The sequence below is a fragment of the Scatophagus argus genome, chromosome 9, assembly GCF_020382885.2.
Source record: "Scatophagus argus isolate fScaArg1 chromosome 9, fScaArg1.pri, whole genome shotgun sequence".
Taxonomy (NCBI): Eukaryota; Metazoa; Chordata; class Actinopteri; family Scatophagidae; genus Scatophagus; species Scatophagus argus.
In genome coordinates this window covers 19,998,609-20,025,017 of record NC_058501.1, presented here as the reverse complement: position 1 = coordinate 20,025,017, position 26,409 = coordinate 19,998,609, and the positions used below count along the sequence as shown (strand labels likewise).

Here is a 26,409-nt window from a genome sequence, read left to right as displayed (position 1 = left end):
AGCAGGCAGGGTCGGCACTTGGCTTACTACTCAGAGAAGAAAATCCGTTGTTGTGGAGAGGAAGAAAGGCTCAAGAAATCCGAGGAGCGTTAAACGTATAAACAGCGATTGTTAAACCCCAGTTTTTGCGGGTCGTTTTCTCTCCAACTTGTTTTTTTCCGTTTTGTTTCGCTAACATGGCTTGTGGAGCAACGTTAAAGCGGTCGATGGAGTTTGAGGCCCTCCTCAGTCCCCAGTCTCCCAAGCGGAGAAGGTGCAATCCACTACCGGGGACTCCTAGCACTCCGTCCCCGCAAAGATGCAACCTCCGTCCCCCAGTCGACAGCCCAACGCATTCGATGTCTCCTCCGGCCACTGGAGGCGAACACAGGCTCACCCCAGGTATGAAATTAAGACAAATTTGTCATTTTTTCTGCGTTTCAGGGTGGGTGTCATGGGGGAGGGGGTTTGGGTGGAGTGGAATGGTCTAGCTAGCTAGTTGAGAGAATCAGAATGGGGGTTGGAGGCTAAACGTTAGTTAGCCTAGCTAGGCTAACGTCAGAAAGGGGAACGTCGTCGCTAAGTTACCGACACAGATCGTTTTACTAATCACAAGAAATCAGTTGACGCACACTAGCAGCGGTGGCTGTGTCACTATAGGTATTCATTGGTGGCGTTTTGCCAGCGTATTGTATTGTTGCATTGTTAGCTCACACATACATATGATTTCTTAACAAAAAGTTGAATTCAAAGTTCCTTGCATAGCTAAATCGAATAGTATTTCTACCAACAGGAAAATTCAATATGTTACAGCCCACGTCAGCGTGGCCTGTGCAGTCTGCAGCTGTAGTATGGAATATCACGGCTATTGTATCTGTTAATATGTCCAGGTTAACCTTGATTTTAAAACCGATAGGATCAACCAAAAGATCCTACTCATGCTTTTAACACCCAGGTGAAAATCTAGCCTGTTGGCTCTCCTGAGAAGACAAATGGCATCACAGCAGCAGGAAACACCATTGCAGGCTGTTAATTATGAGCTGCCTGAGTAATGTTCCTTGGCTTCAGTGCCACGATTGTCTTGCATTGAGGTGGGGGTTACCATTATGCACCACAACCATTTCTTTTCCTCTTCAGGCCTGGGGGGGCATTGTTCATTTCCTTTATGTCTGTACCTCACTCTGCCATTGACTCAGAAAGCTCTGCTGTGAGTGGTGGATGGGTGTGGGGTGCACAAGTAGACGAGAAATAATTACCTGGGTGTCTTCTCTGTGATGCAGTGAGCCTTATTATGTGTGCCAGTTAGTGAGATTGGGTCGCAGGATAGCGTTAAGGTCTAATCCTTACACTTTTTGAATTCCAATTAAAAATTGGTAGATATCTTTGAATTCATTTGATCACCTCATGGCTGTTAAATACGAATACATGTTAAATAGAGATGGTTGTACAGCCTGCGCTAAGTTATGCTGTTAACATTCATTGACTTTATGTTGATCCCAGTGATTAGAAATCCACTGCCTGGAGCATAATGTAAAGAGTGGGCTTAGCCCTCATTTTCCATGCCGTCATGCCATCACACTTATGGCATGATGTCCTTCCATCTTGCCCTAAGTTTTGACAATTCCATTAACTATGAAGAAGTCAAAAATACATGGAGTTTTTTATTGGCAGGGAACTGCTTGGAGACCAAGTATTATGATTTATCAGCGATGCATCTTTTTTAGTTGCCCATTGTCTGTGTGTTGATCCACTTGTCTCTTCCATTAAAGTGCTTTAATCCAAGGAGTTTTAAATCCCCTTATTTCTTCCTTTTTCAGTATCGCAGATTGTTAGCCTTTTTCCATAACATAATCAACTAAAGCTGGGTCAAATGATAGGTACCCACTGTATAGGACCTTATAGTTCTGTGCTCATTGTTAAGAGTGTCGTGTTTTTGATTCAAAATCAAATTATTGAAATATACTTTGGTCGATCATCAAAATCAAAAGAAATCTCAGTGATTCTGCTAGTGTCCAAAGAGAACCACTAGCTTTCCTGCAGCTACACTTCTGGTAGCTTTTCCTGTGTGCATCAAGATAACCAACAGACTGGTAGTAGAGGTAGTCAATCCACTGCTGTATGCACTGTGCAGCTGAGTGATGTTGGATTTCTTTTCTTTTTGAAAGATACTTTAATGACTTGTCTGGGAAGAGGTTTTACTCAGGGCAGATGTGAGAAATCACACTTTGTAACAAACTGAATTTCTATCTGAACTTGCCCATCCCCAACCTGATAACCCCCGTTCTGGTTAGCCAAAAGATTTTATGTTTTGTTTCCAAGAAGGTACAGGGTAGTTCCTTGTGCTAGATACAAAGAAACATTTTCTCTGTTGGTGCTCAGACATTTTATGCCATTTTACCTACTTACCCTTACAGAGTGTGCAGCTGTGTTTATGTTGGCACACAAAATAAATTATTGGTATCTGTTTTCCTGGTCGTCTGGGTTGGTGTTGCTTATCTAGCCTGAACTTTATGTTAATAATCCAACAGGTCTCTTCTATGTTCAGTTTCATTTAGAGACTGTCTGACAAGCTGAATTACAACACAGCAGCTGCACGGGTGAAGTAATGTTGATTTGTCTGCTGCAGACATGAGGTGCAGATGCAAGGTATTATACTCACCTTCACCCAGAAAGAGGCCCCTCCTGGGACTGGTGCTACGAGCCTGCCTTTCTGCTGTGGTTTGCCAAGTGAAAGCAGTTTTGTATTAAGCGAAAGGTCAGCTGTCATTCCTCCCACCCGTCTCTACCCACACATGCTTTCCAGCTATTCAGGTTTGCTTGTGGTGAGCAAAGCTGTGTGTGCAGGCGAGACACCGGGATCTGACATTGCCATAGAATCCTTAGGTAATTATTTCACAGAGTGGATAGGATCACTCAATGTGTTCTTCTCCTGCCTCATTCTGTGAGCCAGGGCCTGGGCTTGGGTAAAATTCCTAGCTGGTATAGGTGAGGCTGTTGTTTTCTTGGGACATGATGTCACCTAAATATTTGACAGGTCATAGCTCAGGCATCAGGCTGCATGGCCATCAAAGCTTCCGGGGCTAATATGGGTTTTGTACATGGGTCACAAGCCACAAAATAATTTATTTCTCACCAACCAACTTGATAGTCATTTAGTGGTACTAATTTGCTATATCCCATTTCTTGTGTTTTCAGACTAACAGTGGTCACTCTTAAATTCTTTACTTCAAAAGGGCAACTTGAACTGACCCACAGTACACCATAATGTACTTCCCGGCAGTTGGGACATTTAAAACCCACCTCCCCCCACAATCCTTTAGTGGTGGAGGGTGAAACAAAATGAGTCAGCTTTGTTTTCTCTCCACCACCACGACCAATCTAACCAGCCGATCTCCCTTTCATATTCACTGTGTGGCATGTGCCTAAGCCTTTTAGCCGAGGCTTTCTCCACTGTGTTCCCCTGGCTCCCGGAAGTCTCTGTGATTGATCGCTTGCCCTGGTTGTGGCAGGTTCATTGTTGCCAAGCAACGCCCATAGTTGAGCTTCTAGTAGCTGGCAGAGCTGGAAGTGACGGGCAGCAGAAGAGGGTTTTCTCTGAGCCCTCAGATATACCCAGGAGAGTAATCGTCCAGCGGTGAATGTCTGACATCTGAATTTAACTCGGTCAGTTTTCATGAATTTAGTTAAGCCTCTTTCATTCACACGGTGGCACATTCAACCAGTTGGGTATGAGAATGCTGACGTGCAGTCCCTTGTTGTCTGTGTTCAGCCACGAGTCTGAATCCGTAGTTCGATATAGATGAATACTAAATGAAATGATTACACAGAGATTGTAGTAAAACCAAAGCTCTCGGTTTCAGTTGTCTGTGGAGCTAGCATCTTGCTCTCTCTTCGTTATACAGACTTTGAACAATAACATCTCTAATACAGGATTTCCCCCAGGAAATTGGTAAGCGGAGGTGGTAAGATCTGCAGTGACACCTCACTCCACAAAAAATAACAAAACAAGAGACACAAAATGACACTGAAGAGACACACCACCTGCATTCTTTGCATGTACAAAATTCCCCCAACTATATGAAACTCAATGCAGCATGATGCAACCTCTTTGTATTAAAACATCCAGCTGGTACATTTAACTTGATTCAGTATCTGTTGAATAAAATGTTTTTCCAGCTTGTGATTATCAAACTTCGGCTTAATCTTTATTCGATTAATTGTTTAGTCCGTGTAATGTCAGAAAACCATAAGAAACTGACTGTTTAGTCCGTGTAATGTCAGAAAACCGTAAGAAACTGACTGTCCATCACTGTTTCCTAAAGCTGAAGGCGTATTCTTCATATTGTTTCCCTTACCAGGCGTACATGCAAAAAGTAATTTAAAAAGCAACACTCAGACTTGAGAAACTGGAAACTTTGAGTATGTGGCATTTGTCCCTAATAAATGAATTTAATTATTCATTGATTGTAGGTAATTGTTGAACATTTTTACTGTCAATCTACTAGTGAAAGGCCTAATGGTAGCCAGCCAGGTGGGGGTCTCTGTACAGACCAGTATGGCCTTGTTAGCATGGTTTGGTAGAGAAGATCCTGCTTTGCTCACCATCCTAACAAGCGTACTGATATGAACAGGCTGAAGTGGCGACATGGCCTCTAGCTCCCTCCCCACCCCAGATAAACGAGGCACTGCTCCCCAGATAAAGGTGCAGTATGTAGAGTCTTCAGCCCCTGTATGAGCTGCATGAGATAAAGTCCCTCCTCTGCATTTGTTTATCAGCACTGGTTGAGGACATGGTGTTTTTCCTTTTATTTTTCCCAGGGTTATTTGAACTTTAGCCTTTTATAATTAGATATGTGTGTGACCCATGTTTAAGCCATTTCGACACAGGGCGGCATGGTGCTCATCCTTACGAGGGAACATTTGAGATGAGGGTTGTTTGCAGTGTTCCCCAAGCCCGTGTCGTAATGTCCTTTATACAGTCATGTGTCTGTGAACCTCAGCCCATCCTTGCTAGTGAACGACTGAGCCTTTTGAGGATGCCCTGTTTTATGTGCAATAAAGATCAATGAAGTCGATGAAGTAGAATATTGAATATATCTTTGTGATGTTTTCGATTAAGTATATGTCAGAAAGGATTAGCTAATTATCAAATTCTGTTTTAATCACATTCTACACAGCATCCCCTCTTTTTGTGGATCTGGTGTTATTGCCAAACACATAAATCTTGGCTTTTGGAGCTTTCTTGAATGGAATGAGGATAATGAGTCTGCCGGTGCCATTTTCTGTTTTGCAGTCTGTCCTTATTTACAGCCTGGGCAGATTAAATGATTGTGACACCAAGATGTATCCAGACAATACAGGCAATTTGGAAAGAAAACCATCTTTGATCCCATTCCTGGATGAAAAACTACAAACCTTTTGTTCTTGTTTCTACATTGTAAGACTTTGCAGATAATCTTCTGCAGTACATTTACTTTTTTTAACCCTTCAGGAAAATGGAAATGATTATGAAATGCATTTGGCATAATCTGCCATGGCGGTGCCTCTTTAGTATTTAGTTGAGCAGTAGTTGTACTTAACGCCTCTCAGTTAGGCTAGAAGCACTGGTGGTAATCATGGGCAGCACAGGGTTAGGCAAGCTAGCCAAGTAATGTCCTGTTTTCCCTCGTCTGTATCATCAGTATTTCATGGATGAGTTTACTTTGGACATCCACAAAAACCCCAAGCGTTTGTTCAGCCACTAAACAGGCCCCAGAAGAATGAGAGGCCTTTGCTTTGCTGTAGTCTAGTCAGTAACACTGATTTATGGTGCAGCCTGACTGTAAGCTTTGTCACCAGCTGTAGCTGAAGTCATGAAAAACTTGAGGAGAAAAGTGAAAGTGATACAGTCACCAGATCACAAAGTGTCTTTTACGTTAGCTGTGTATTTATGTCACGGCTGCAGTAGGAGTGTTTCTCACATCTCTGCTGGACCTCAGTGAATGATAGGCAATAATCTATATCTAATAATAAACTACTACTGCATACATACAGGTGGGGACGTTGCAGTGCTTGTTGTTGTTATTTTCAGCAGGAAGTGATTTTTGTAAAGTGATGCACTACTTTTTGTGTCTCATGCAGGCTTTAGTGATGAGGAGGTCTTTTGGGCAGTTTCCATATTCCGATTGCATTCAACTTCATGAGCCAACATGTAGCTAAACCATCACATTTTAAGCCAATTTTCAATTAAGAATAGGCTACATCGATGCCTTTAATCATTAAAATTGATAGAATGTTCTTCCGGGGGACATACCCTCAGGTCCCTCTAGTCGGTCACAGTTTTCTCTATTCATGCAGTGTACTCACCTGCTTACCACTAAACTATTTGCTTCCCTGAATTTTGGTTGGACTAAGTTGCATCTCCCCATGTTGTGGGGAACATGTGAATTGCCATTCTTGGTTGTGTTTTGTCCTGGTTTCAACAGTTTTTGTCCTTGTTTCTATTTACTCTCTACAGAGCAGATCTTCCAGAACCTCCGTCAGGAGTACAGCCGGATCCAGAGGCGGCGGCAGCTGGAAGGGGCCTTCAACCAGACTGAGGCCTGTAGCTCCAGTGATGCCCCCAGTCCCAGTTCCTCCCTCAACGCTCCCAGCTCTCCGCCAGGTAGGAGAATCCTTTGTTGTCCACACACACACACACACTTTTACTTTACTTTTACTTCAAACCACAACTCAGGCAGAAAAATCATCATTAATTACATCTTTGTAAGCCATGTTTATGTCTGTGCCCAAATATCAGTTACAAATGATAAGGTCATTCGTTCTGTGAGGTCTGCCAAAAGACGCTTGGCTGGACTTGCATGACCGACTCAGGTCTCAAGACACAGGCTACTGCTGCTCATCAAGATAATCTCAAGGACAGAGGAACTGAGATACCCGATCAGAGTTTATGAAAGATTTGTAGTTGTTTGTGCCAAATCCAGCCCACCCAGTTCCTGAGAAGTGTACTTTTATCTTCATCATCTCAGAGTAATGTTATGTTTCAGATGCAACTCCTAATAAGCAACACTTTCCTGCTTCATCAGAGTTTAAAAAGGAAAAAAAAAAATAAAGATAATAAAAATAAATGAAATTTCTATGGGCTGCAAAAGGGTCATAATTCACTTACTGTGATGATGTGAAGAGCTAAAAAAAAAAAAAAGGAGATGACAAAATATTTTCTTTGTAAACCAGCTAATAAATCCATACAGATAAAAGTCAGAATCCCAGAAAAGCAAACTGTAAGTGAATTCTCGGTGGTTTTGGTGGTTAACTCATTCATCCTCTGGGAAAATAATGACATTTCTTTTCTCTTCAAAATGGCAGTCCTCATGTTATGTACTGAAACATCAGTCCTTTACTTACTACACCTGAAATGTGTGTAGACTGCAGTGCTTTGTTTCAGCATATCTGTCTTATCTCTATGCCTGATAATAGTTGGCAGTCGGTTGGTACATTAGTTTTTGCTTTTGCTCGTCTTTGAATGTTTGTGCTGCAGCAGTAATGGTGCAGTGGGACGCGTTAAGCAATTTGGCAGTCAGGACGCAAGGCGTAATCCAAGCCCCAGGCCTTCAGGCTCTGGTGTTTTTCCCCTGTCACTCTGCAGGCTGGTCTCATAGATCACACTGACTGCACTGTTACTGACCTGGCCTCTTTCTGTCTCTGACACGGCCGTTAAACCTTCACGCTGTGCCATCCTCGTCCGTGATTTACAAACATTTTAGTCTGAACGGCTCATAGCAGACTTAAACGACCCCCGGGCAAAGAATCATCCCGCTAAAGCTGACTCCGGGGGACATTGGGGAGACTCAAAGACGGATCCCGCATTAGTGCTGCATGACCCTGCTGGCTGGCAGTGGAGAGGGACAATGGAAGGCAATGTTGTAAATTTTCACCTGGCTGAGCACCTGTTTCCGGAGAGAGAGGACATTTCTGTCTCTGTGACTCATCGCTGTGCAGCAGAAGCACATTTTTCTTTTTCTTGGGTAGCTGATCGGGTTTTGTGTTTCTCAGGTGCCTCAAGGAAGGACCAGCCCTCGTTCACACTGAAGCAGGTGAGCTACCTGTGCGAGCGGCTGCTTAAAGACCACGAGGAGAAGATCCGGGAGGAGTACGAACAGATCCTTAACACAAAACTTGCAGGTAACAAATATTCCTCTCATGTAACAGAAATAAAAACTATAAAAATGCCCCACTTTAATACAAGGAGTCATGATTCTTTTTTTGTTTTTAACAGGCAGCGAGGTGCAGTAAAAGTGTCTCTGTGTAATGAGAGACATCCTGCCTCCTCCTTTTCAAATCATAACTTATGTCTACAGTGCTCCATCCATGATTCACTTAGACTTTATGCCTCCAGAGAGCAGTGGTGTGACCCTCTCTTTGTTTTGGCACACCATGCCTGCTCAGCCGCCACTTTTCTAAACCAAAAGAAAAAAAAACACTGAGCTCTACCACAGGCTTTAAATTGCAAAATGACGATGGATGATTGTGAGTTTGGCTGGATTTTAAGACACAATAGATGATCACATGGAGCAGTGGGAGACTGAACAGACGTTTAACAAGCTGAGACAGTCGGCAGTCTCACCAGATGTTCACTGACATAAACAATTTTGGTGTTTGCTAACTGAAATGAGGACTAGGAAGAGATACAAGTGGTTTTCCTGTTAGGTTGTTTCAGTGTCGAAAAGAGAGAACTTTAAAAAAAAAAAAAAGGTTGTCTGTGCACATTGTTCTTGAACAAACTGTGTTTTAAAGATTAAACAACTTAGTATGGATGTCATCCCGGTTCTCTGCCCCATCTGGTGTTTGAATCTACAGCCCACATCACTTTCATCTTCTTATCTTTCCAGAACAATATGAATCTTTTGTGAAATTCACACAAGACCAGATCATGCGAAGATACGGAGCCCGGCCTGCTAGTTGTGAGTACCACAACACCACAGTTTTCTCCAGAAAGAAATCTCTGTCCAAGTTTCGTGTTTCTAATCAGTTTTGTGAGTCAGAATGGATGATCTGATTATTACCGTGTCTGACCGCAGCTCTCATCTTTGTTTCAGATGTGTCCTGAACTCACATCGATCCCAGCTTCCTCTCACAAGATGGCTGCTCTTCTACTGCCCCCCTCCTTCCACCTGATTTTCATTTTACTTACCTTTTCTTTTTTTGTTTTTTGTTTTTTGTTTTTTAAACCCCTCCATCTCAAACCGCTTGGGTGCCATGGTTTATCCTCTTTTTAATCCAAAAGTTGATTTCTTACTTCAAAACTTTCGCTGCTGGCCAAAAGTCAGAAGAATCTGAAAGATAAACTATGTATGAAGCCCATCCCTTTTTTTGCCCTTTTTCTTGTTGATATACTCTTTCTGGAAATCCTGACTAAAGCAGATCTGTGTCAAATCTCTTGCCAGCGCTGTAGAAAAAAAGCTTATTGGCTCATGTGATGATCCTGTATAACCTTCCAGCAGCTGTATTTAAAGGCTCCTGCTTTTCACGTCGTCCCACTTTTATTGCCCCACCGCCCTCCCCCCTCCTACAACTCTACCTGAGAATGTGGATTTTTCTCCCTTTTGAAAAAAATAAAAGTTCTGTGATTAAAATTTGTTGTTGGAGATGTTTTTCTTGAAGCAAAGATTTGTTTTGTTTTGTGCGATCTGGTTAGTTGACAAGTTGAAAAACCAATCTCGCAGGTGATTGACACAAAATTTATATTTTGGTAATCTAATAATTTTTTAAAATGTGAACTGTTGCCTCCTCCATTTTCCTGTTTTAAAATCATTTTAAAGTTGGGGTTTGGACTTTTTTGTGACCAGCTGTATTTGAAGTCCTCACAGTTATTTTAGAAGACTGCAGTGGGGAATTTTTGTTCTATTATTTTCTGCCATTTTATAGCCAAAAATGAGAAAATCTATATAATTAACAGATAGTAGGAATACCTGTTAGCTGCAGCAGGAGGTGCAGAAGATACTTTATATGGGTAATAGATACTTTGAAAAATAAAGCTCAAAGGAATTGTGTCCCAGGCTCATTGTTGTGTCTGATGTTATTTTTAATGTACAGTGTAATTTTCATGAAACCGTTAAGTGGTATATGAAAGAAGATCAGGGTATAATCATTTTCTTTACTAACTTTTCAAATGTGTTGTGTTTTAATTGTAGAGTCTGGTGCCGCCTTGTGGTACAGGCGGGTAACGCCGCATCAGTATTAAAGTGGGACAAACTGCAAAATATGTTAGAATATACGATACCGTCGATTAAAGATTGTGACTGTTACTGATCTTTCTAGGGATTGTGTGTGGGTGGAGGCAGGGTGGATGCGTGAAAGAAAGGTCTCCAGCCCTGGATAAGAACGAGCCCCGCTGCCTGTGACGTCACAGATCCCAGGTGTGGCACATGGAAACAGGTAGGCCGTTGTTGTCGTTGTGGGCGAGTTGCAGACTTCAGTGTCCACTGCGGCTCTGTCTGCTGTTGAGAGGGAGGGAGGTGGTGGTGGTTGGGGGGAGCATCTTTGGTTTGTTTGCGCTGAGGAAGGAAGTTGCAGGAAAGAGCAATGAGAGGGCTATAATTATCTCCAAGGGTTTCTTTTTTTCCCCTCCTCGTTTCCTCCGACCTCACGGGGACGGCCGGTTTGAAGACGGGACTCCGCGTGGTTGTGTGAAAACATGGAGAAATGGTCTTCCTGAGGACTTTACCGGACAGTAATTTGAACTCATCCTACGAACATGTGCGCCTTTCATCTCTCACACACTGAGCTCTTTGACTTACTTTAGTCCAATCAATATTTATGCGCTTGGGACCGCACGGAGCCATCTGCACGTTTCCCGTTGAAGGTTTAGGTGAGTAGGCAAAAAAAAAAGTTCAATTCATAGAACGCTTAAACAAACAGCTTAGGAGAAAAGTTTCCAATGGAAAGGAGACCTAATTTAGACAGTCTGGGATCCTAAAATCACAATATTGTCATGAGCAACGCCCAGTAAACAGGAAACGCCAATTGACGGGCTGCTGGAAGTGACTGTAACGTACTGTACATGCATTCTCTTCCAGCTTACATCCAGTCAGGGAAACATTGTTTAAAGAACAGTAAAATCTTAGCCCATGTCTTAAAGGTGGAAGTAAAGCTTTTTGGTGAAGTAGTTTGGTTTGAACTTCTACTTTTTGTACATTTTTTTTTTTTTACCCCACAGGATTTCAGTCAGGCCTTAACATGAGTGTGTTAAATTACACTTTAATTAACCCAATTGTAGTGAGCTTTTCAGCAGGTAAAAGGATGAGAGTAATTAAATAAATAAACCTTTTCTGGCTTAAACTGAAAACCTTTTTGCATATCTGTCACTTGAACAGCACATTGGTGGACTCCTGGACTGAAAACTGTGAACAACACAGCGTGTTTTTAAAAGTTCAGGTCCAGGTGTGCAGCTGTATTTCATTTACCTGTCAGCACCGCAGCGAGTAGCCGATTATTTCATTCATCTTTCGTCAGAGAACTGAATTGGTAACTGTTTTCATAACTGAAAAATAAAACGCATCTCGTTCTCATTCGTCGTTTTGGGCAGACATGCCAAACATTTTCTGTTTCCACCCTCTCGGTTGGGAGAATTTGATGCATATCTTTGATAGTAAACTGAATATCGCTGGGTTTTTGGGGCTGTTGCAAGACATTTTAAGATGTGTGATTATGGTAATCATAAAAGGCGTTTTACAGTATTTTCAGATATTTTCTAGACAAAACAATGAATCAGTTAATCAAGAAAATGATTGTTGAATATTAATGTATACTTGAATATTTCTGCCACACATTTAGGGCCTGCAGAAACACCACATGGAAATGACACGCACCCCTTGTTCCTTATTAAAATATTCCAGAATATATGAATTTGCAATTTGTTTATTTTTTTCATTTCAAAAGTGAAACTGGTGCACACAGTATGTTTCCTGCTTCACTGTAGTTCTCAGTGTATGTGCACTGGAGGCTTCAGGTTTCCACACTTCAGTTTTGTGTACTAAATCCTGGACCAGGACTGGCTTCCAGACTATCTGTGATGTCACAAGTCATGTCCGTAGGCTCCGCCTCTAGAAAATCTTATTTCACATGAGTACACAAATAAAAATTTACACTTTCAGCAATGAATGTGGAAGCAGCCTTGTAGTGCGAAACTCTGCACATACATCATTCTACACAGTGAAGCTCAGACATGTTTGACTGGAGGCTGACCTTAAGGGACAAGCCTGTGATAGCTTATGTAACTTATGGTGATTAATTTCTCTGGTCTTAAGGTGTCTAGAATAATGAGATTAGAATAAGGTGTGGTTGTCGGTTTATTAGGTACGCCTGAAACTAAGGGAGCCTAACACAACAGCCCGGCAATAAACCCTACCCTCATAAAGAGTGTTAATGTCCAGTTTTGATTGAGCTTTGTGGCTGGTTTGGAAGCTATAATTTGTGGTTAAATTGCCTTACCGAGTGGGAGGTTTTCCCAATATTTAGTACCCATTAATAGAATGGGGTGGATGGAGTATTAGAAAGACTTCTCTGTATGATGCAGTGGTTAATTGATAGCCGTAACCAAACAGGAATGTCTGTTTTTGGTTACTCCAGCAAATTATATAACTTAAGTATTTTGTCACGTCGGTGGAAAAAAGACCTCCAGTATCACCATATTGTGCGACATTGCCTACAAGCTCCAAATATACTCTGCAGCAGGTATGTATTGTCCCCACTCGGTCTGAACATGTAATCTTCTGTACAGGACTGGAGCAGTGATGGAGGACATCGACCTCGAGCAGCAGGAGCCGTTTCCCGTCGATCGAGATGGCAGACCGCTGGGGAATGGAGCCGAACAGCCTGATGGTGGCAGGAAGTTGGGATGTTGTGAGAAGTTTCAGCACTCTGTTTCCAGATGGATGCTCCCAGAACACGCCCGCAGCAAGTACCTGGAGCGGGCCAACTGCTGCCCACCACCCATCTTCATCATCCTCATCAGTATTGGAGAGGTAGCTCTGCCCTGAATGTACACGACACACATATCGTACGAGTACTGGGACGATGAGTATGGATTCTGTGGTACACGCTGCATTTGATTCATATGTTCCCATGGAGATGATTACTGTATAGATTTGCTCTAGCTATATTTAGCAGAGCAGATGTTGTGATGACGTCGTGGAGGTCAGGGTGGGATATCTTTGAATCGTGGTTTTCGCAATGACCGAGCTCAAAAACGGGAAGCTCTTGAGTGGCTCTGAATGTCCTGATTCACCTTCCCCAGTGGGCAGCAGGCGTGGGGTCAATGGAGGATGCTGCAGCCACTGGAAGCGCGTCAAGTCCAGTGTGAGCAGTCACGTCACAGTGATGAGATGGTCTGTTTACGCTGCATATAAACACACTGTTTGATATAATGTGCCTTCTTTGTGTTGGATATTGTTGGACATTTACTTGTACTTAAACTCATTTCTGTAAGCAGAAGCAGAAGCACGGACGTAATTTGGGGGAGGGGGGACACAGGGGACATGTCCTCTGCACTTTTTCCCGTCCAAAAACAATGTTAGGCTATAGTAAACAGAGGCTCGTCAAGCACTAGGACCACGCGGAAAACGGCTGCTCAAACTGAGTTTAGACCGCCCACCAGCTCCTCGATTGGCTCTGCCGTTTCTCGTGTGATTGGCCGTCCCTGCTGTCACTCCACCCGGTTTGCACACCGGTGGGTCTGCGGTCAGGAGTCCTTGTTAGTCTGCCACTGTAGATTGGCCGTTTGTTCTGCCTGGCCTGGGTCACGTCAGCTAGAAGGATTGTAATATCAGAGGTTTCATTTACGTTAACGTTTGAATCGGTGTCCATGTGTGTGTGTGTGTGTGTGTGTGTGTGTGTGTTTGGTAATTAGGCGTAGCCAGGATGTCTAAAAAAAAAAAGAAAAGTGGACATAAGAGACTTCAAAAGAAGTCTTATATGTATATTTTTTTTGTGTAAGTTACTCAAGTGTAAGTTACTCAAAGAAATGCGTGACACCCATCCTGCAACACCTTCACTGGCTCCAGTGAAGCAGCATATCCACTTCAAGATCCTCCTCATCATTTACAAAGCTCCCAATAATCTTGTAAAGTGTATTAGTTTTATTGATTAGAGTTTTATTAAAAATACTTGTATCCCCCCCCCCAATGAAATCAAAATTTCGTCCTTGGGCAGAAGTCTTTATGTATCTGTCATCAACAGTAAGTCCTCCTTTGGCCCACTATAAGTGGAGGATAAAGAGATAATTAATGACAATATAGTAAACACAGTTGTCTATAAATATAAAATATTGTTAATAAACAGTGTACATTAATGAACAGTAACAAAATAAGGGGGACTTTAAGTAAAGTGTTACCCATATGTTGTGTTTTTGGAAGCATTTTGGTGTTTATATTTTGGATTTTTAGCAGTTAGATGCTTGTAATGGATTCGCAGTCAGTACAAAGTTGCTGTTAAAGTCAGTTTTCCACTGCTGTCAGACTTGTTTAAAGGCTGCTGCTTTACAGTCTTTTCACTGAGCCTGTGAATATTCTCATTCATCCAGGTCATGGTTATCTCAAGGAAATTCAATCGAATGCAACTGGACTTAGTTATTTGTCTTTTTGTCTTTGTCTTTTCACTGAGTGTTTTGCATGCTGTCCATTTCTGTTTGGGATGAGCAGCTCACTCTGTGTAGCTCACAGATGTCCAGTGTCACTGCATTTGAATACTTGTGAGAAGAGCCACTTTATTTACCCAGAGGAATACTGAGCCGTGTTTTTTTTCCCAGCGAGCCCCGGCTTTGTACTCCTACAGATTCGGATGTTCACCAGGGGATTTTCTGGGCTTGGTTCAACTCATTCCAACATCTGTATTTCTGATTCTGTCCTCCCCGTCTTTATTTTCCCAGCTGTTTGGGATTTTTCACTTCTACCCCCATCCCGACTGCTGCTAACCTAAAGGCAGCCAGTTTCTACCATATTTTGTGGACCAACATAAAATCCTCTGATTTTTTTGAATCAGTTAATTAAAGACTAACTATTGTAAACACTATCTGTTCTTCATCAGCTGGCAGTGTTTATCTACTACGCTGTGTGGAAGCCTCAGAAGCAGTGGGTGACTCTGGATGAAGGCATTTGGAAGAGCCCGCTGACGTACAAGCCTGAGCTCAGGCAGGAAGCATGGCGCTTTATCTCCTACATGTTTGTCCATGCCGGGTAAGCACCAACAGGCCTTTTAGAAAGGTCTTAATTACATGATGAAAGCCTGAGTCAGTGTTGACAAATTCCCACACACGGTACAACATGACATTAAGGCCCCGCATTTAGTCTTTGTGGGGATTTTTTTGATGCTGTCAAACTCTGTGGTTATTTTTGAGACTGCGGGTTGTGGCCGCTGCACCTCTTTGCCTATTCCAGCGTATGTCAACATGATTTTGAAACTTCCTCAGTTTCCCCCAGCATTACTTCATTAACTGATGCACTCAGTTACAAAGTCTTATACGCTAAGTGCTATTAGCTTGAAAAGAAATTCGCTACCGTGACAATTGTTTACGGTTCACTGAGGCCCAGACCGTCATCGCTCGAATTGCTGGCACATCTGTCAAAACACAGTAAAGTCATGTGATGTGGCGAGCAGGCAGTCACAAAAATGGTGATGACATAAGCCACAGGAACACAGGAAAGCCAAAAATCATGACTACACAGAAGCACATAGGAAGACAAGATTACCAAAGAGGAACGGCGGTCACAGTCAGTAACGTTTAACAGGATATTTGCTTCAAGGATAAGGCTGGTGATGTTTTTTCCTCAACAAATCCCAGACAAAACCACCGATGATTTGCTCAGACTGTCAGACTGTGAAGCCACATATAGCCTCTTTGTCTGTGCTTCGTATGGCCCATCCCACACGCTCCGTCCTGCGGCCAGAAACACTCACCAGTGCACCAAATTGTATAATTTGAAGATGAAAACAGTTCCCAGTGGAAACACAATCTGTGGGTATTTCAGGTTTTTGTTCACTCCATTACAATCTGTATGACTTTTCACCATCATGGTCAAGTCTGTTCTGATTATGGCCTCCTTGTAGTGTGGAGCACATCATGGGCAACCTGATTATGCAGCTGCTAGTGGGAATTCCACTGGAACTGGTCCACAAAGGATTTGAAGTGGGTATGGTTTACCTGGCAGGCGTCCTGGCAGGTAAGCATCATCTCTTTTGTTTCCCGGATGTGGCACAGCTGGTTTTGTCATTATAAATGCAGCTTTCAAAATCCTAAGCATTCAGCCATTCAACAATAACTCATCTTGAAGTGATTTCTTTCCTGTTTGTGTTTTGGTCCCGGCTCTCCACTGATTATAAAATGGATTGCTTGTTTCCCCTCAGGGTCTTTGTGTAGCTCCATCTTTGATCCGCTCAGTGCTTTGGTGGGCGCTTCTGGGGGTGTTTACGCCCTAATAGGAGGTTACTTTATGAATGCGGTGGTGGTAAGTTTACATACAGTTGTACTGTGACAGATCACATTTATATGTTACTGAACCACTGAAGACACATTCAGTCCCTTAGTGTTTTTCCTATAAGTGCATTATCCTAAAAGTGGGCTCTGTGAAACAGGCCTTCATTTGTGTTTTTAAGCTTAATACTTCATGGGGTAAAATGTCGTTCTGTTTCGATTGACAGAATTTCCGAGAGATGATTCCTCTCCTTGGAGTGTTTCGTATCCTCGCCATAGTGATATTTGGTATGTTATCCCATGTGTTTTCAACATTCTTCTGACTGCTGGGATCATACTTTAAACATGTTCAATTCATAACTGTTTTCTTTCTCCAGTTGGGATGGATTTTGGATTTGCCTTCTACAGAAGATTTATCAATGACGAGGCTGGTTTGAAGGTATGATTTTCCTCCCCCTTCTTCCAGAGGACTTCAGTGGAATACAAAACAAAGCGTCTCACTAAACCTTTACCAGATAAAGAAAGAGCCCAGAGAGGGATCCAGCTAATCCAGCTAACCTCCCCCAGCGCTGACAGTGTTTGGTAATAGACTTAATTTGCTTGTGGCTACAGACAAGATCAGCAGCTCTTGCTGGGACTTGAGTGTTCATGCTGATGCATACCTGCCTGTATGAGCACGCACTAATGGACAAAGAGTCAAAAGAAACACACTTTCCACGTCACAGGCTTCTGTTTATTTTAATCATTAATCCACATTTAGAAATCGTGACCTTTGTACTTTGACTCAACAATTTGTTTTGAAGGTACGACTTAAAAAAACTCAATCCCTTATTCCCTCCCCCACTTTGTTATCTCTCTTCTTCTTTCCTTCCTTTGAATTGGCTGTCAAACTGGTCCTGCGTGTTTTTCTTTTCTGTGTTTTGGATGACAGAGGTCACGAGATAAGCTTTGAAACCTGGCCTCTCACACTCCTCTCCTCCCAGGTGTCCTTCGTGGCTCATTTTGGGGGAATTTTGGCGGGGATGACCATCGGCTTTGTCTTCTTCAGCGCTTACAACAAGAAGCTACTCAAAGATCCACGTTTCTGGCTGTGCATAGTGGGCTACACAGTCTTTGTGCTCTTTGCTGTGGTCTTCAACATCTTCCTGTCTCCAGCATCATAGGACCACAAAGCTGCACTCGACAGTGTTTTTTTTTTTTTTTTTAAGTTAACACTAAATATGTCTTAATATCACACCCAGGAAGCTTTTTACTCATTTTACTCATGTTTTAGTACAAAGCTGCTCTTCAGGGAAGCTTGTGTGACTGTTGTGCACGGGATGTTTTTATTTTATATCAAATTTGTACGACAGTGCCTCCTGCTGTTAAAGCGCAGCAATGCAGAAGGAATATTTCATACTTTAGAAAATGTTGAGGAAATCATGCCTTAAAAAAGTTAATGATTTAGAACTGAATTAAATGTTATAAACAGTGAGTAACTGTTAACTATAATTTATGAGCTTTTGAGTTTGAAGTTTTTGTTTGTTAGATTTTTTTTTTAATAACTTTTCATGATTATCAGGTAATTAATGATCACACTGGTCCTACTTCATGTCTTTTTATATTAATTGGAAATAATCCCCATACAGTTGAATAGAAAAATTTATTGCTGTTCTTTGCTGTCACTAACATTCAGTTGGATCATCATGGGCTGTTACGGACTTTCAGTATTCACAAAATGTGCCTTAAAGGTGGTAAAATCCCACACTTTGTTAGACACAGAATTTGATGATGACATGTTGATTGGTTATGTGACGGCACTTGCACAAGATGTCTCAGGAATAAACGGGGTGAATGTTCAAAATATCAGCGCTGCCCCTTCCTGTTGTAAGCAAAAGAGCTCGTTTACCGTCAGGCCTTGGCTTAATGCCCCGTTATTGTTTCACATCCTGTTGACTGGATGTAGCTAATTAGGTGCTGAGATGTAAAACTGATTGATTTTTCTTGTGTACTATTTTCTTAACCTTGAAAACATAAAGCTTCGTCTTTAAATGTGACCATCCAGTTTTCAGAAACACCATCGACTGTAAATATAGTGTAGTTAACAGTCCGTCTGCAGTTTCATAAGTCTGTAGATGAAAACTATTTAATATCACTGTTGTACATCTGGTGTCAAAAGGGCATGAGGTGCTGACTGTTTGACAAACCTTATTTTAGAAAATGTGCTTAATTTATATGTGATTACAGTAAGACTATGACCAAAGACCAAACAGGAACCTCTCACACTGGCTTATGCATTTCCACAGCTCAGTGTTTAAAGTGTTTTATTAAAAGGTGGATATCTTTTTGTTGTTGTTTGTTTTCTCTGTTTTTTTTTTGTTAAATTGAATCTGAACTGCTGGTTCTGAGATGACTGATTTTGTCTGACGAACATATTTAGAGTTAAAGTAAAGTAAAGTTAGAGTAAAGACAACATGTCCAGTGGTCGTCCATTTTATTATCCTTTAGCAAACAGCAGCGTGCGTACAGCAGCCTGCTGTTTAATGCTGCAGGGATTCTGTATGGCGGCTTGTCTTATTTTACAGTATGGAAAGTTCCATATTTTCCAAACTCAACTCATCAATATAACTTAGTGCATCAATATTCAATTATCATGAGCCTGTTTGCCTTGACCCTAAAACACTGGGAAATGGTATGTTGCCTTATGTAGTACAGCAGTCAGAAAATCAGTTGTTATTTGACAATATTTCAGAAACATCGAAAGGTGCAACATTTAACCTTTTGAATTAAATATTTGGTGCTAAGCAGTCTTTGCTTTGGTATCTTTGCATTGAATTTTCCTATTGAAAACGTGCCGTTTCAAAGTGTTAATGAGGAACTGGCAGTATAAATGTAAAATACTGCAGATATCACCAGTGGTTTCTTACAGATACAGTCGTGTCAACATGTGAGTCATGTTGCACCTGATAAAAAGTCAAGTGTATAAAATACTTTAATCCTTTTAGACCTTAAAAATTGGACTTTTTAGCCAATGTGAGTCAGAACTGAAGAAAAGTTCAAGATTCGACAATAACAATTTGACTGAAATGAGTTCACCACAAAATAAGATCACATGGGATACACACACTAAGTTTCATGTTGCACCTTGATTAGCTTCAAAAATTAGCTGTGGTGTCACGAAGTCATGCAGCCACATACGTGTGTTTTACTTGGATTTTAGGTGAGTACAAAAAAAGACAGATTCTGTGAGATGCAGTCTTTATGTCAGCCTAAAATGTTAGGTAATTCATTACTAAAACAGTTAAACATTGGGTAAGTATTGTAAGTGTATTGCATGTATTTGTATAAATGTATATAACCAGTCCTATGTTTGATTCTGTTGATACACAGTAAGCCAGAGGATGTCCTGGGGCTGAAGTACAAGTGAAAATTGATTAGAGTGATTGTCAGAAAAAGAGAGGAAGTAGCCATGGGATTTTCCCAATATGTTACCCCACTGTGAACCTTTGTACCCCTAATGTGTTTGTACCAGACTGGTTTGAATCAATCCTGTTATTCTGGGCGGAGTGAGAGGTTTTAGGTCAGAGGGCAATGAGTTACGTTTAGGTTGAGGCAGTTTGTGTGGCGCTGTATTACCATGACTGGTTTCACATAACAAGCATATTTATCACACAAAGGCGTTTAAATGTATTTAGAATTGGGTGTTGTGAAGAACTGCACTCGGCAAGCGCACTAATACACTGTGACAGATTTCTTGTAGATGGTATATAATAATGCATCAAGTGCACAAGAACTTAATTACAGAGAGGAGCACCAGAGTATGAAATCGGACATCATGACTCATTGACCGCTTTGTTATAGTAGAAAACTATTGATCGTAAAGGCCTGTGTGGATAACTGACTGGTATTGATAATGTGGTCATTCCAACCACACTGACTAGTCCCCTCTTTGTACATATGGAAGAAATAGGCTCAACCCACCGAGTGCTAAGCATGTAGTCTGGTCTTGTTGTCTCTGGTCCTGTTTGTAAACAGCTTGGTTATTTGCATTCACACACAATGTAGACGATCCCAAATGAATCACAAAAAAATACATGTGAGTGAGGTGCAGTATTTCTGTTTGGAAAGCGGGTGGAGGGGGGAGAAAGGGTAAAAAAAAACATGCTGAATGAAAAAGTTCTGAACAACAACGATTGAGGTCAGTATCTACATTACAACTGGTTACAGCCCCATCACTGCGAGGCCATGATCTAAATGCATCGCTGAAGCTGTTGCTATTGACTTTCCCCAGTCAGAATAGTGTTGGCAGCCTTCCCTCAGCTGCTCAGTTGTTCCCACTTTGTTTCTGGCAACAGCGAAGCAGAGGCGGGTCACTGAAGTTCAGGTGATGTTCAGGGACTAATGTGGAGGGCACTAACGATTTTTTAAAACTTTTTGGCGACCTTGTCAGGCCTGCATGACCCGAGGAGATTTAAGTCACCACCGGCAGTCTGTCCATGCTGCTGCAAGGTAAATGGAAACAGCAAGTGCACCGAGCTCTGCTCTGGTTTATAAAGTGCCACTGCTGAGAGGAAGGGTTTTATTATGACAAGAACTGGACAGCGGACTGAGGGAACATATCACTGGATTTACATTTCCTCTCTGTCTACTTTTAATATATCTTTTTGCAAATATGTGACACTGTAACTTTTCTACTAGTTAATGTTTCATTTTTCCATTTGAGAGGTACTGTTATTTTTGATATTTTCATTGTTGCTAGGAAATAAATATTTTTTCCCAAGCGTTTTAGTGGTTTACTATACATTTAGCAATTTTATATCATGTTCATATAATCTAATGGCTGCTAATATTGTCAATATGTCTTTGATGTCTGTACCTCTTGGTACTGTATCTTCATTGTACTATTACCATTATCTTTCTAAACACCTATTTTAAACAGTTTCAGCAGATTTCGTCCCTAATTATTTCACCTTTCTCTGACCACTGACCACTTCCTACCAGTCATAATAACAGAGTGAAGATGGGGGACTGGAACTTCCTTGGGGGGATTCTGGAGGAGGTGCATATCCATTCTACTATGGTAGGCAAGATCTGGCTCACCATCCTGTTCATCTTCCGTATGCTGGTCCTTGGGGTGGCAGCTGAGGATGTGTGGAACGATGAGCAGTCTGGTTTCATATGCAACACTGAGCAGCCCGGATGCAGAAATGTATGCTATGACCTGGCTTTTCCAATCTCCCTCATTCGCTACTGGGTGCTGCAGGTCATTTTTGTGTCGTCTCCTTCCCTGGTTTACATGGGCCACGCTCTCTACCGGCTGAGGGCACTGGAGAAAGCACGACAGAAGAAAAAGGCTTTGCTGCGGAAAGAACTGGAACTGGTTGATGTGGAGTTGGCAGAAGCCAGGAAGCGGATCGAGCGGGAAATGAAACAGCTCGATCAGGGGAAGCTAAACAAAGCTCCTCTGAGGGGTTCCCTGCTGCGAACCTACGTGGCTCACATTGTCACTCGCTCTGTTGTCGAAGTGGCCTTCATGTCGGGCCAGTATCTCCTTTATGGCTTTCACCTCTACCCGCTCTTCAAGTGTGAGCGGGATCCGTGTCCTAACGCTGTAGACTGTTACGTTTCCAGACCAACAGAGAAAAGTGTCTTCATGGTGTTCATGCAATGCATTGCTGCAATTTCCCTCTTCCTGAACATCCTGGAGATCATGCATCTGGGTTACAAGAAAATTAAAAAGGTTATCTTGGATTTCTACCCTCACTTGAGGGATGAGAGAGATGAACTTGATGATTATTATGCCAACAAGTGTAAAAAAGAATCTGTTGTGCAAATATGCACAGGGGTAGCCCGGAAGTCAACGATTGCCTCTGAACCCAGTGACTATAACCTCCTGATGGAAAGGGTACAGGGCACAATTATGTACCCTAGCCTTATCAAACCTTCAACTTTTCTACCTCCTCGGGGCGAGTTGGCCACTCAGAAGGATTTGGATGATTCTCGATGTTTAGCTCAAAGCCCCCAAGATTACAATTGCACCTTGACTACCAATGAGCCCTGCTTGCCACGCTGCGACTCCCCAATTAATCCAAAGCAGGAGCCTGAGGACGTTTTGCATCTTCCCCCACACAGTAAAGAGGAGGACAGCAGTGAGAAAGGAAGCCCAGACTCTCCAAAGTGCCCACAGAAGGCAGCTCACGCTTCCTCGTTCCCCACACTGCCAGTTGGTGCACTGAGGAGGCCGTGGATGGCTCACGGCTCTTTCAAATGCTCCACCCTGTTGGAGGGTAAAAGCTCTGACACAGATTCGTGTGGGGGTGAAAAAGAAAGTAGCGAACCACCCTGCTCTCGAAAGCAATCAAAATCAGATGCCAAACATCAAACTCGGCCCTCCACGCCGGAGTCACTGGATGACTCCAGCTCAGGATCCAGGCACAACCACAGACCGCCTTCCTCCAACTGCAGAACATCAGTGGAAAGTAATGCAAGCAGCAGACGTGCAACAGACCTGCAAATCTAACCTTAAAATGCCAACTGTTTCCTTATTTACTTCATTGGCACACAGTAATCCATATTACAGGTGTCATTTCTACGACTGATTTATGGATTTAAATGAATTCTGAGCTGCCTTCAGACTGGTGAGAGTCAGCAGATATTTCTGTTTTGTCTGTCTTTTTTAATAAACCTTTAACAATTAAGACTAAATAACGTGACATGCTTTAAAAACTCACTGTAGCTGACATGCAACTGACATTTTTAATAAATGCTTGACATTTAACAATGAGAAACAACAGAGGACTTTGTACTGTATGTTTTGTATTTTTTTCCTAATGTTTTTGGAATAAATCTTTGTTTTCTATTGCAACTAACTGCATGCATTCCTACCTAATTAGCATGAAAAATTATTTAACCCAATTTGAAGCTACCAGCTGCAACATATATTTTGGTAGGACTGTTTTTATTATTTTGTGTACAGCTACAATTTTACATTTGTAGCACGGTGAACATGTATAGACTCATGATGGCCCTCTGCGAGTCAGTGATATAACAATATCTTAATTACAAGACCGTGCTTTATTTTACCAGCGACTTAAATTTTTCAGTTTTTACAACTGTTTACTTACATCAGATATTTGGAAATAAAGTATAAGTGTGTCTTTGACACACACCCACCATCATGTAGATCAGGACAGAGTGTGTGTTTATAACTATGCAAGAAAAATAAAATTATCAGAAGTATAATCAGACATTATTTTCTCATGCAGAGCCCTAAAAAAGTCCCACATATTAAGCACTTTCTATTGTAAATCTGTACTAAAGGTATGAATAAACAAGAAAGAAGAACATATATACATACATACATACATGTACAGAATAAATTAGACTGTAAGAAACAAAGCTGGAACTAAGACTTACAAAATCAGCACAGGTACATAAAAAATGTTGGCATTGCACTTTACAGCATCGTCTTGTTTTTAAATTCAAAGTGACAGCACTATAAACAAAACAAAACAAAACAAAAAATTCTCAAACCAAAACTCTGCTGAGGTCTAGTCAGCTGTGGCTCCATCTTCTGGTTCATAATGCTGCAGCTAGAGAGACAGAGAAGTACATTTACATCATTGGTTATGCTTTCAGAAACAGATGGTACGCTTAAAGACAGACGTTAAACCTCATTTTGCTCCACAGATTGCTTGATCAGAAGGATCAATTGCAATAAAATGCAAATGACACACGGCCATCATATCACAAGGATGTCTTTAACAGAACCATAATGGAAAGCGTGAAAGAGCTCTGATCATGTAATTGTCGTAAATCCCCGCCAAGGTCACATCACAGTTTTAGATCAGCTACTGTCCCTATATATTTACATTCATTTACTATCTGTTAAAAGTCACCATAAACAGCTACTTGTTGGCGTGTCTTTAGACTTGTTCCGAAATCAAAAATCACTTCCTCAGTTTTCTAGCCAATGAAAAGTGGTCACCTGACAGCAAACAACAAGCTCATTCGCACACCTGAGATACTTTGATCAAACCAACAATCACTCAAACTGAAAACACAAGATGACAAACATAACGTTCACAACAAGTGCAGCAAATGCTTACCCTTGTCTTGAGATCTTTGTTTTCCTCTGCCAGTCTGGCACACCTCTGCCTCAAGTCAGTCACCTCCTGCAGCAGAGTCTCAGAGTCTGCCGAGGTCGTGTCAGCGGTACTGAGATTCTCCCTGATGAACCTGAGAGCCGTCGGTTAAAGAATCTATAGCGAGCAATGCACTCGTCAGTTTTCTCTATTATTATTTATGTTTAGCGGGGCGGGAGGTGAAATTGAGCGCAAGGCAAGGCTCAACAACTAGACCAAATAGGTAATTTCTGCAAGTGCGCAGTGGTTTAGCAGAGTGTGATTGTGTGAATGAAAGGATACTCCAAAGCATTTTTGGGCTTTTCTTGTTGTTCATACAAAGCCACTAGAACTGAAATCCAGGAGAGAAGAAGAGTTAAGCAAAACTGCACAAGAATTGAGGCAAATACGACTCGGGCTCAGTATTAAACATCAACATTTTTTGGGTACCGACAAACCCTGACAATGAAACTGACAGCTGGCAGCGAATGTCTTGTTTACTTGATATTAGACATTCTTATTTGATTAGATATTTCCTGAGTTAAAATTTAAATTATAATTGTGTTTGGACAATACTTGTACTAATGCTTTGTGTTAACACAAATTAAAATTGATGCATTTGTGAAGCTGGGCATGTTATTCATTTTGTCAGGAAATAAAAGGGGTTTGGAGAACAACATTTTTGCATTCCTCCATATGAGGGTAATATGAATTTCAGTTGTAAACCTGTCTTCAGCTGCCCTGGTTTGTTTCACTTGCTCTTCCTCACAAAGTGATGAGGGCCCAACCCCAGTGAGAACAGACCTCGACAGGAAGAAGTGGCTTACCACTGGTAAGACTATCAAGTACACCAGTTTTCTCCAAATATCTCCGAAACTGTTCCCTTTTGGAGTCTGGAGCCTGTAGGAGGAAAAGTCATGGATTTAATCACCAGCTGATTAAAATAACTGCCAGGTGCAGTCCACCAGAAAATCTTTAGAGATGTAGATATCAAACAATATGGTTCAAAATCACAGCATCTGATTTCGAAATTAGTCGCTATTTTGCCTTAAAGGCCCAGTTTGCTAATTACGTTCACAATTAACAGTTAAGAGTCTACTGGACGTTTTAAAAAAAACTCAAATTATGAACTACAGGATGAAATGTGAGTCAACATTTTCCAACTTTTTGGATCCCAAAGTCAGTTTATCCAGAAACATTTCCAATTCCCGTTCATTAAAAATACAAAATATGAACTGTAACAGGTGGTCAGTCTACTCACTAATGAACACCGTAACCTCCCCGGTGGCTAATATTAGCTTAGCTAGCTTACAGTTACTAGTCAACAGACAGTTCCTACATAGCATTAGTATGAAATAAAGCAACAACAAACACACTTACTCTATAATGTGCCATGATAATGGAGGGTGTAGTGCTGACTTTCCCCTTATAGATACGTTCTTTTGCGTCTCGCTCGATGTCCCGAAACCAATTTTGAGAAGAAAGAAAAAGTTAAGTTTCGTTTATAGCGTCCTTCCTTTGAGCAACTGCTCAGCTGGGTTTGATGCTGCCTTCAAGTGTTCACGTAAAAACAAGAGCATGTATCAACCTATGGAATAGAGAAGAAGTCCTCATTGGCTGTTGGTGTTATTTCGCTGAGAGCACTGGCCTAAAGAAGAGTATTTCTGAAAATCGTAAAGTCTTGGCTACGACACTGGAAAGAAGACGCAAAGCTCGGTCTTTTAGCCAGTGTTATCGTGAAAGTGAAAATGTGCATATTATAGACCTCAATGGAAAATCCTTACATATCATCCCTGTTCTAATTCATGTATTTCACCTCATATCCGCAGCGCTGGAAAGTGTATATTGTGTAAAAAGACATTTTTGGATCTTTGTGGTGATTTT

The 26,409-nt window shown here is 41.6% G+C and overlaps 4 protein-coding genes across 5 annotated transcripts; 3 read left to right on the top strand and 1 right to left on the bottom strand.

The window, feature by feature from the left end:
• The first annotated feature begins 18 nt into the window (after positions 1-18).
• On the top strand, positions 19-9,590 carry akirin1 (akirin 1). Its single transcript, XM_046400576.1, has 5 exons — positions 19-381; positions 6,476-6,622; positions 8,011-8,139; positions 8,847-8,918; positions 9,054-9,590. The coding sequence occupies exons 1-5, from the start codon at positions 177-179 to the stop codon at positions 9,062-9,064; spliced, it is 564 nt and encodes a 187-aa protein (XP_046256532.1). The 5' UTR covers positions 19-176; the 3' UTR covers positions 9,065-9,590.
• A 651-nt stretch (positions 9,591-10,241) lies between these two features.
• Positions 10,242-18,875, top strand: rhbdl2 (rhomboid, veinlet-like 2 (Drosophila)). 2 transcript variants are annotated; one of them, XM_046400575.1, is made up of 8 exons: positions 10,242-10,392; positions 12,737-12,980; positions 15,040-15,188; positions 16,060-16,172; positions 16,357-16,457; positions 16,651-16,711; positions 16,801-16,862; positions 17,407-18,875. In XM_046400575.1, the coding sequence occupies exons 2-8, from the start codon at positions 12,750-12,752 to the stop codon at positions 17,584-17,586; spliced, it is 897 nt and encodes a 298-aa protein (XP_046256531.1). In that variant the 5' UTR covers positions 10,242-10,392; positions 12,737-12,749; the 3' UTR covers positions 17,587-18,875. The 2 variants fall into 2 exon arrangements, with proteins under 2 accessions (XP_046256531.1, XP_046256530.1); XM_046400574.1 differs by lacking the exon at positions 10,242-10,392 and adding an exon at positions 10,461-10,825.
• A 2,528-nt stretch (positions 18,876-21,403) lies between these two features.
• Positions 21,404-22,922, top strand: gja9a (gap junction protein alpha 9a). Its single transcript, XM_046400579.1, has one exon. It carries the CDS (start codon positions 21,423-21,425, stop codon positions 22,920-22,922), a length of 1,500 nt encoding a protein of 499 aa, XP_046256535.1. The 5' UTR covers positions 21,404-21,422.
• Positions 22,923-23,139: 217 nt separating this feature from the next.
• On the bottom strand, positions 23,140-26,332 carry LOC124065309 (c-Myc-binding protein-like). Its single transcript, XM_046400578.1, has 5 exons — positions 25,906-26,332; positions 25,353-25,425; positions 24,829-24,877; positions 24,511-24,640; positions 23,140-23,994 (listed from the first exon to the last, which is right to left on the bottom strand). Exons 1-5 carry the CDS (start codon positions 25,918-25,920, stop codon positions 23,953-23,955), a joined length of 309 nt encoding a protein of 102 aa, XP_046256534.1. The 5' UTR covers positions 25,921-26,332; the 3' UTR covers positions 23,140-23,952.
• Positions 26,333-26,409: the final 77 nt, after the last annotated feature.

Bases quoted from the DNA above. Each gene is read 5' to 3' on its own strand.
- akirin1 (XM_046400576.1), top strand. From the start codon at position 177: ATGGCTTGTGGAGCAACGTTAAAGCGGTCGATGGAGTTTGAGGCCCTC. The intron at 382-6,475 runs GTATGAAATTAA...TACTCTCTACAG, and splicing joins CGAACACAGGCTCACCCCAG to AGCAGATCTTCCAGAACCTC. The intron at 6,623-8,010 runs GTAGGAGAATCC...TGTGTTTCTCAG, and splicing joins CGCTCCCAGCTCTCCGCCAG to GTGCCTCAAGGAAGGACCAG.
- rhbdl2 (XM_046400575.1), top strand. From the start codon at position 12,750: ATGGAGGACATCGACCTCGAGCAGCAGGAGCCGTTTCCCGTCGATCGA. The intron at 16,712-16,800 runs GTATGTTATCCC...TTCTTTCTCCAG, and splicing joins CCTCGCCATAGTGATATTTG to TTGGGATGGATTTTGGATTT. The intron at 16,863-17,406 runs GTATGATTTTCC...CTCTCCTCCCAG, and splicing joins ATGACGAGGCTGGTTTGAAG to GTGTCCTTCGTGGCTCATTT.
- gja9a (XM_046400579.1), top strand. From the start codon at position 21,423: ATGGGGGACTGGAACTTCCTTGGGGGGATTCTGGAGGAGGTGCATATC.
- LOC124065309 (XM_046400578.1), bottom strand. The intron at 24,878-25,352 runs GTAAGCCACTTC...CCTGGATTTCAG, and splicing joins ACTTGATAGTCTTACCAGTG to TTCTAGTGGCTTTGTATGAA. The intron at 23,995-24,510 runs GTAAGCATTTGC...CTGTCTCTCTAG, and splicing joins ACAAAGATCTCAAGACAAGG to CTGCAGCATTATGAACCAGA.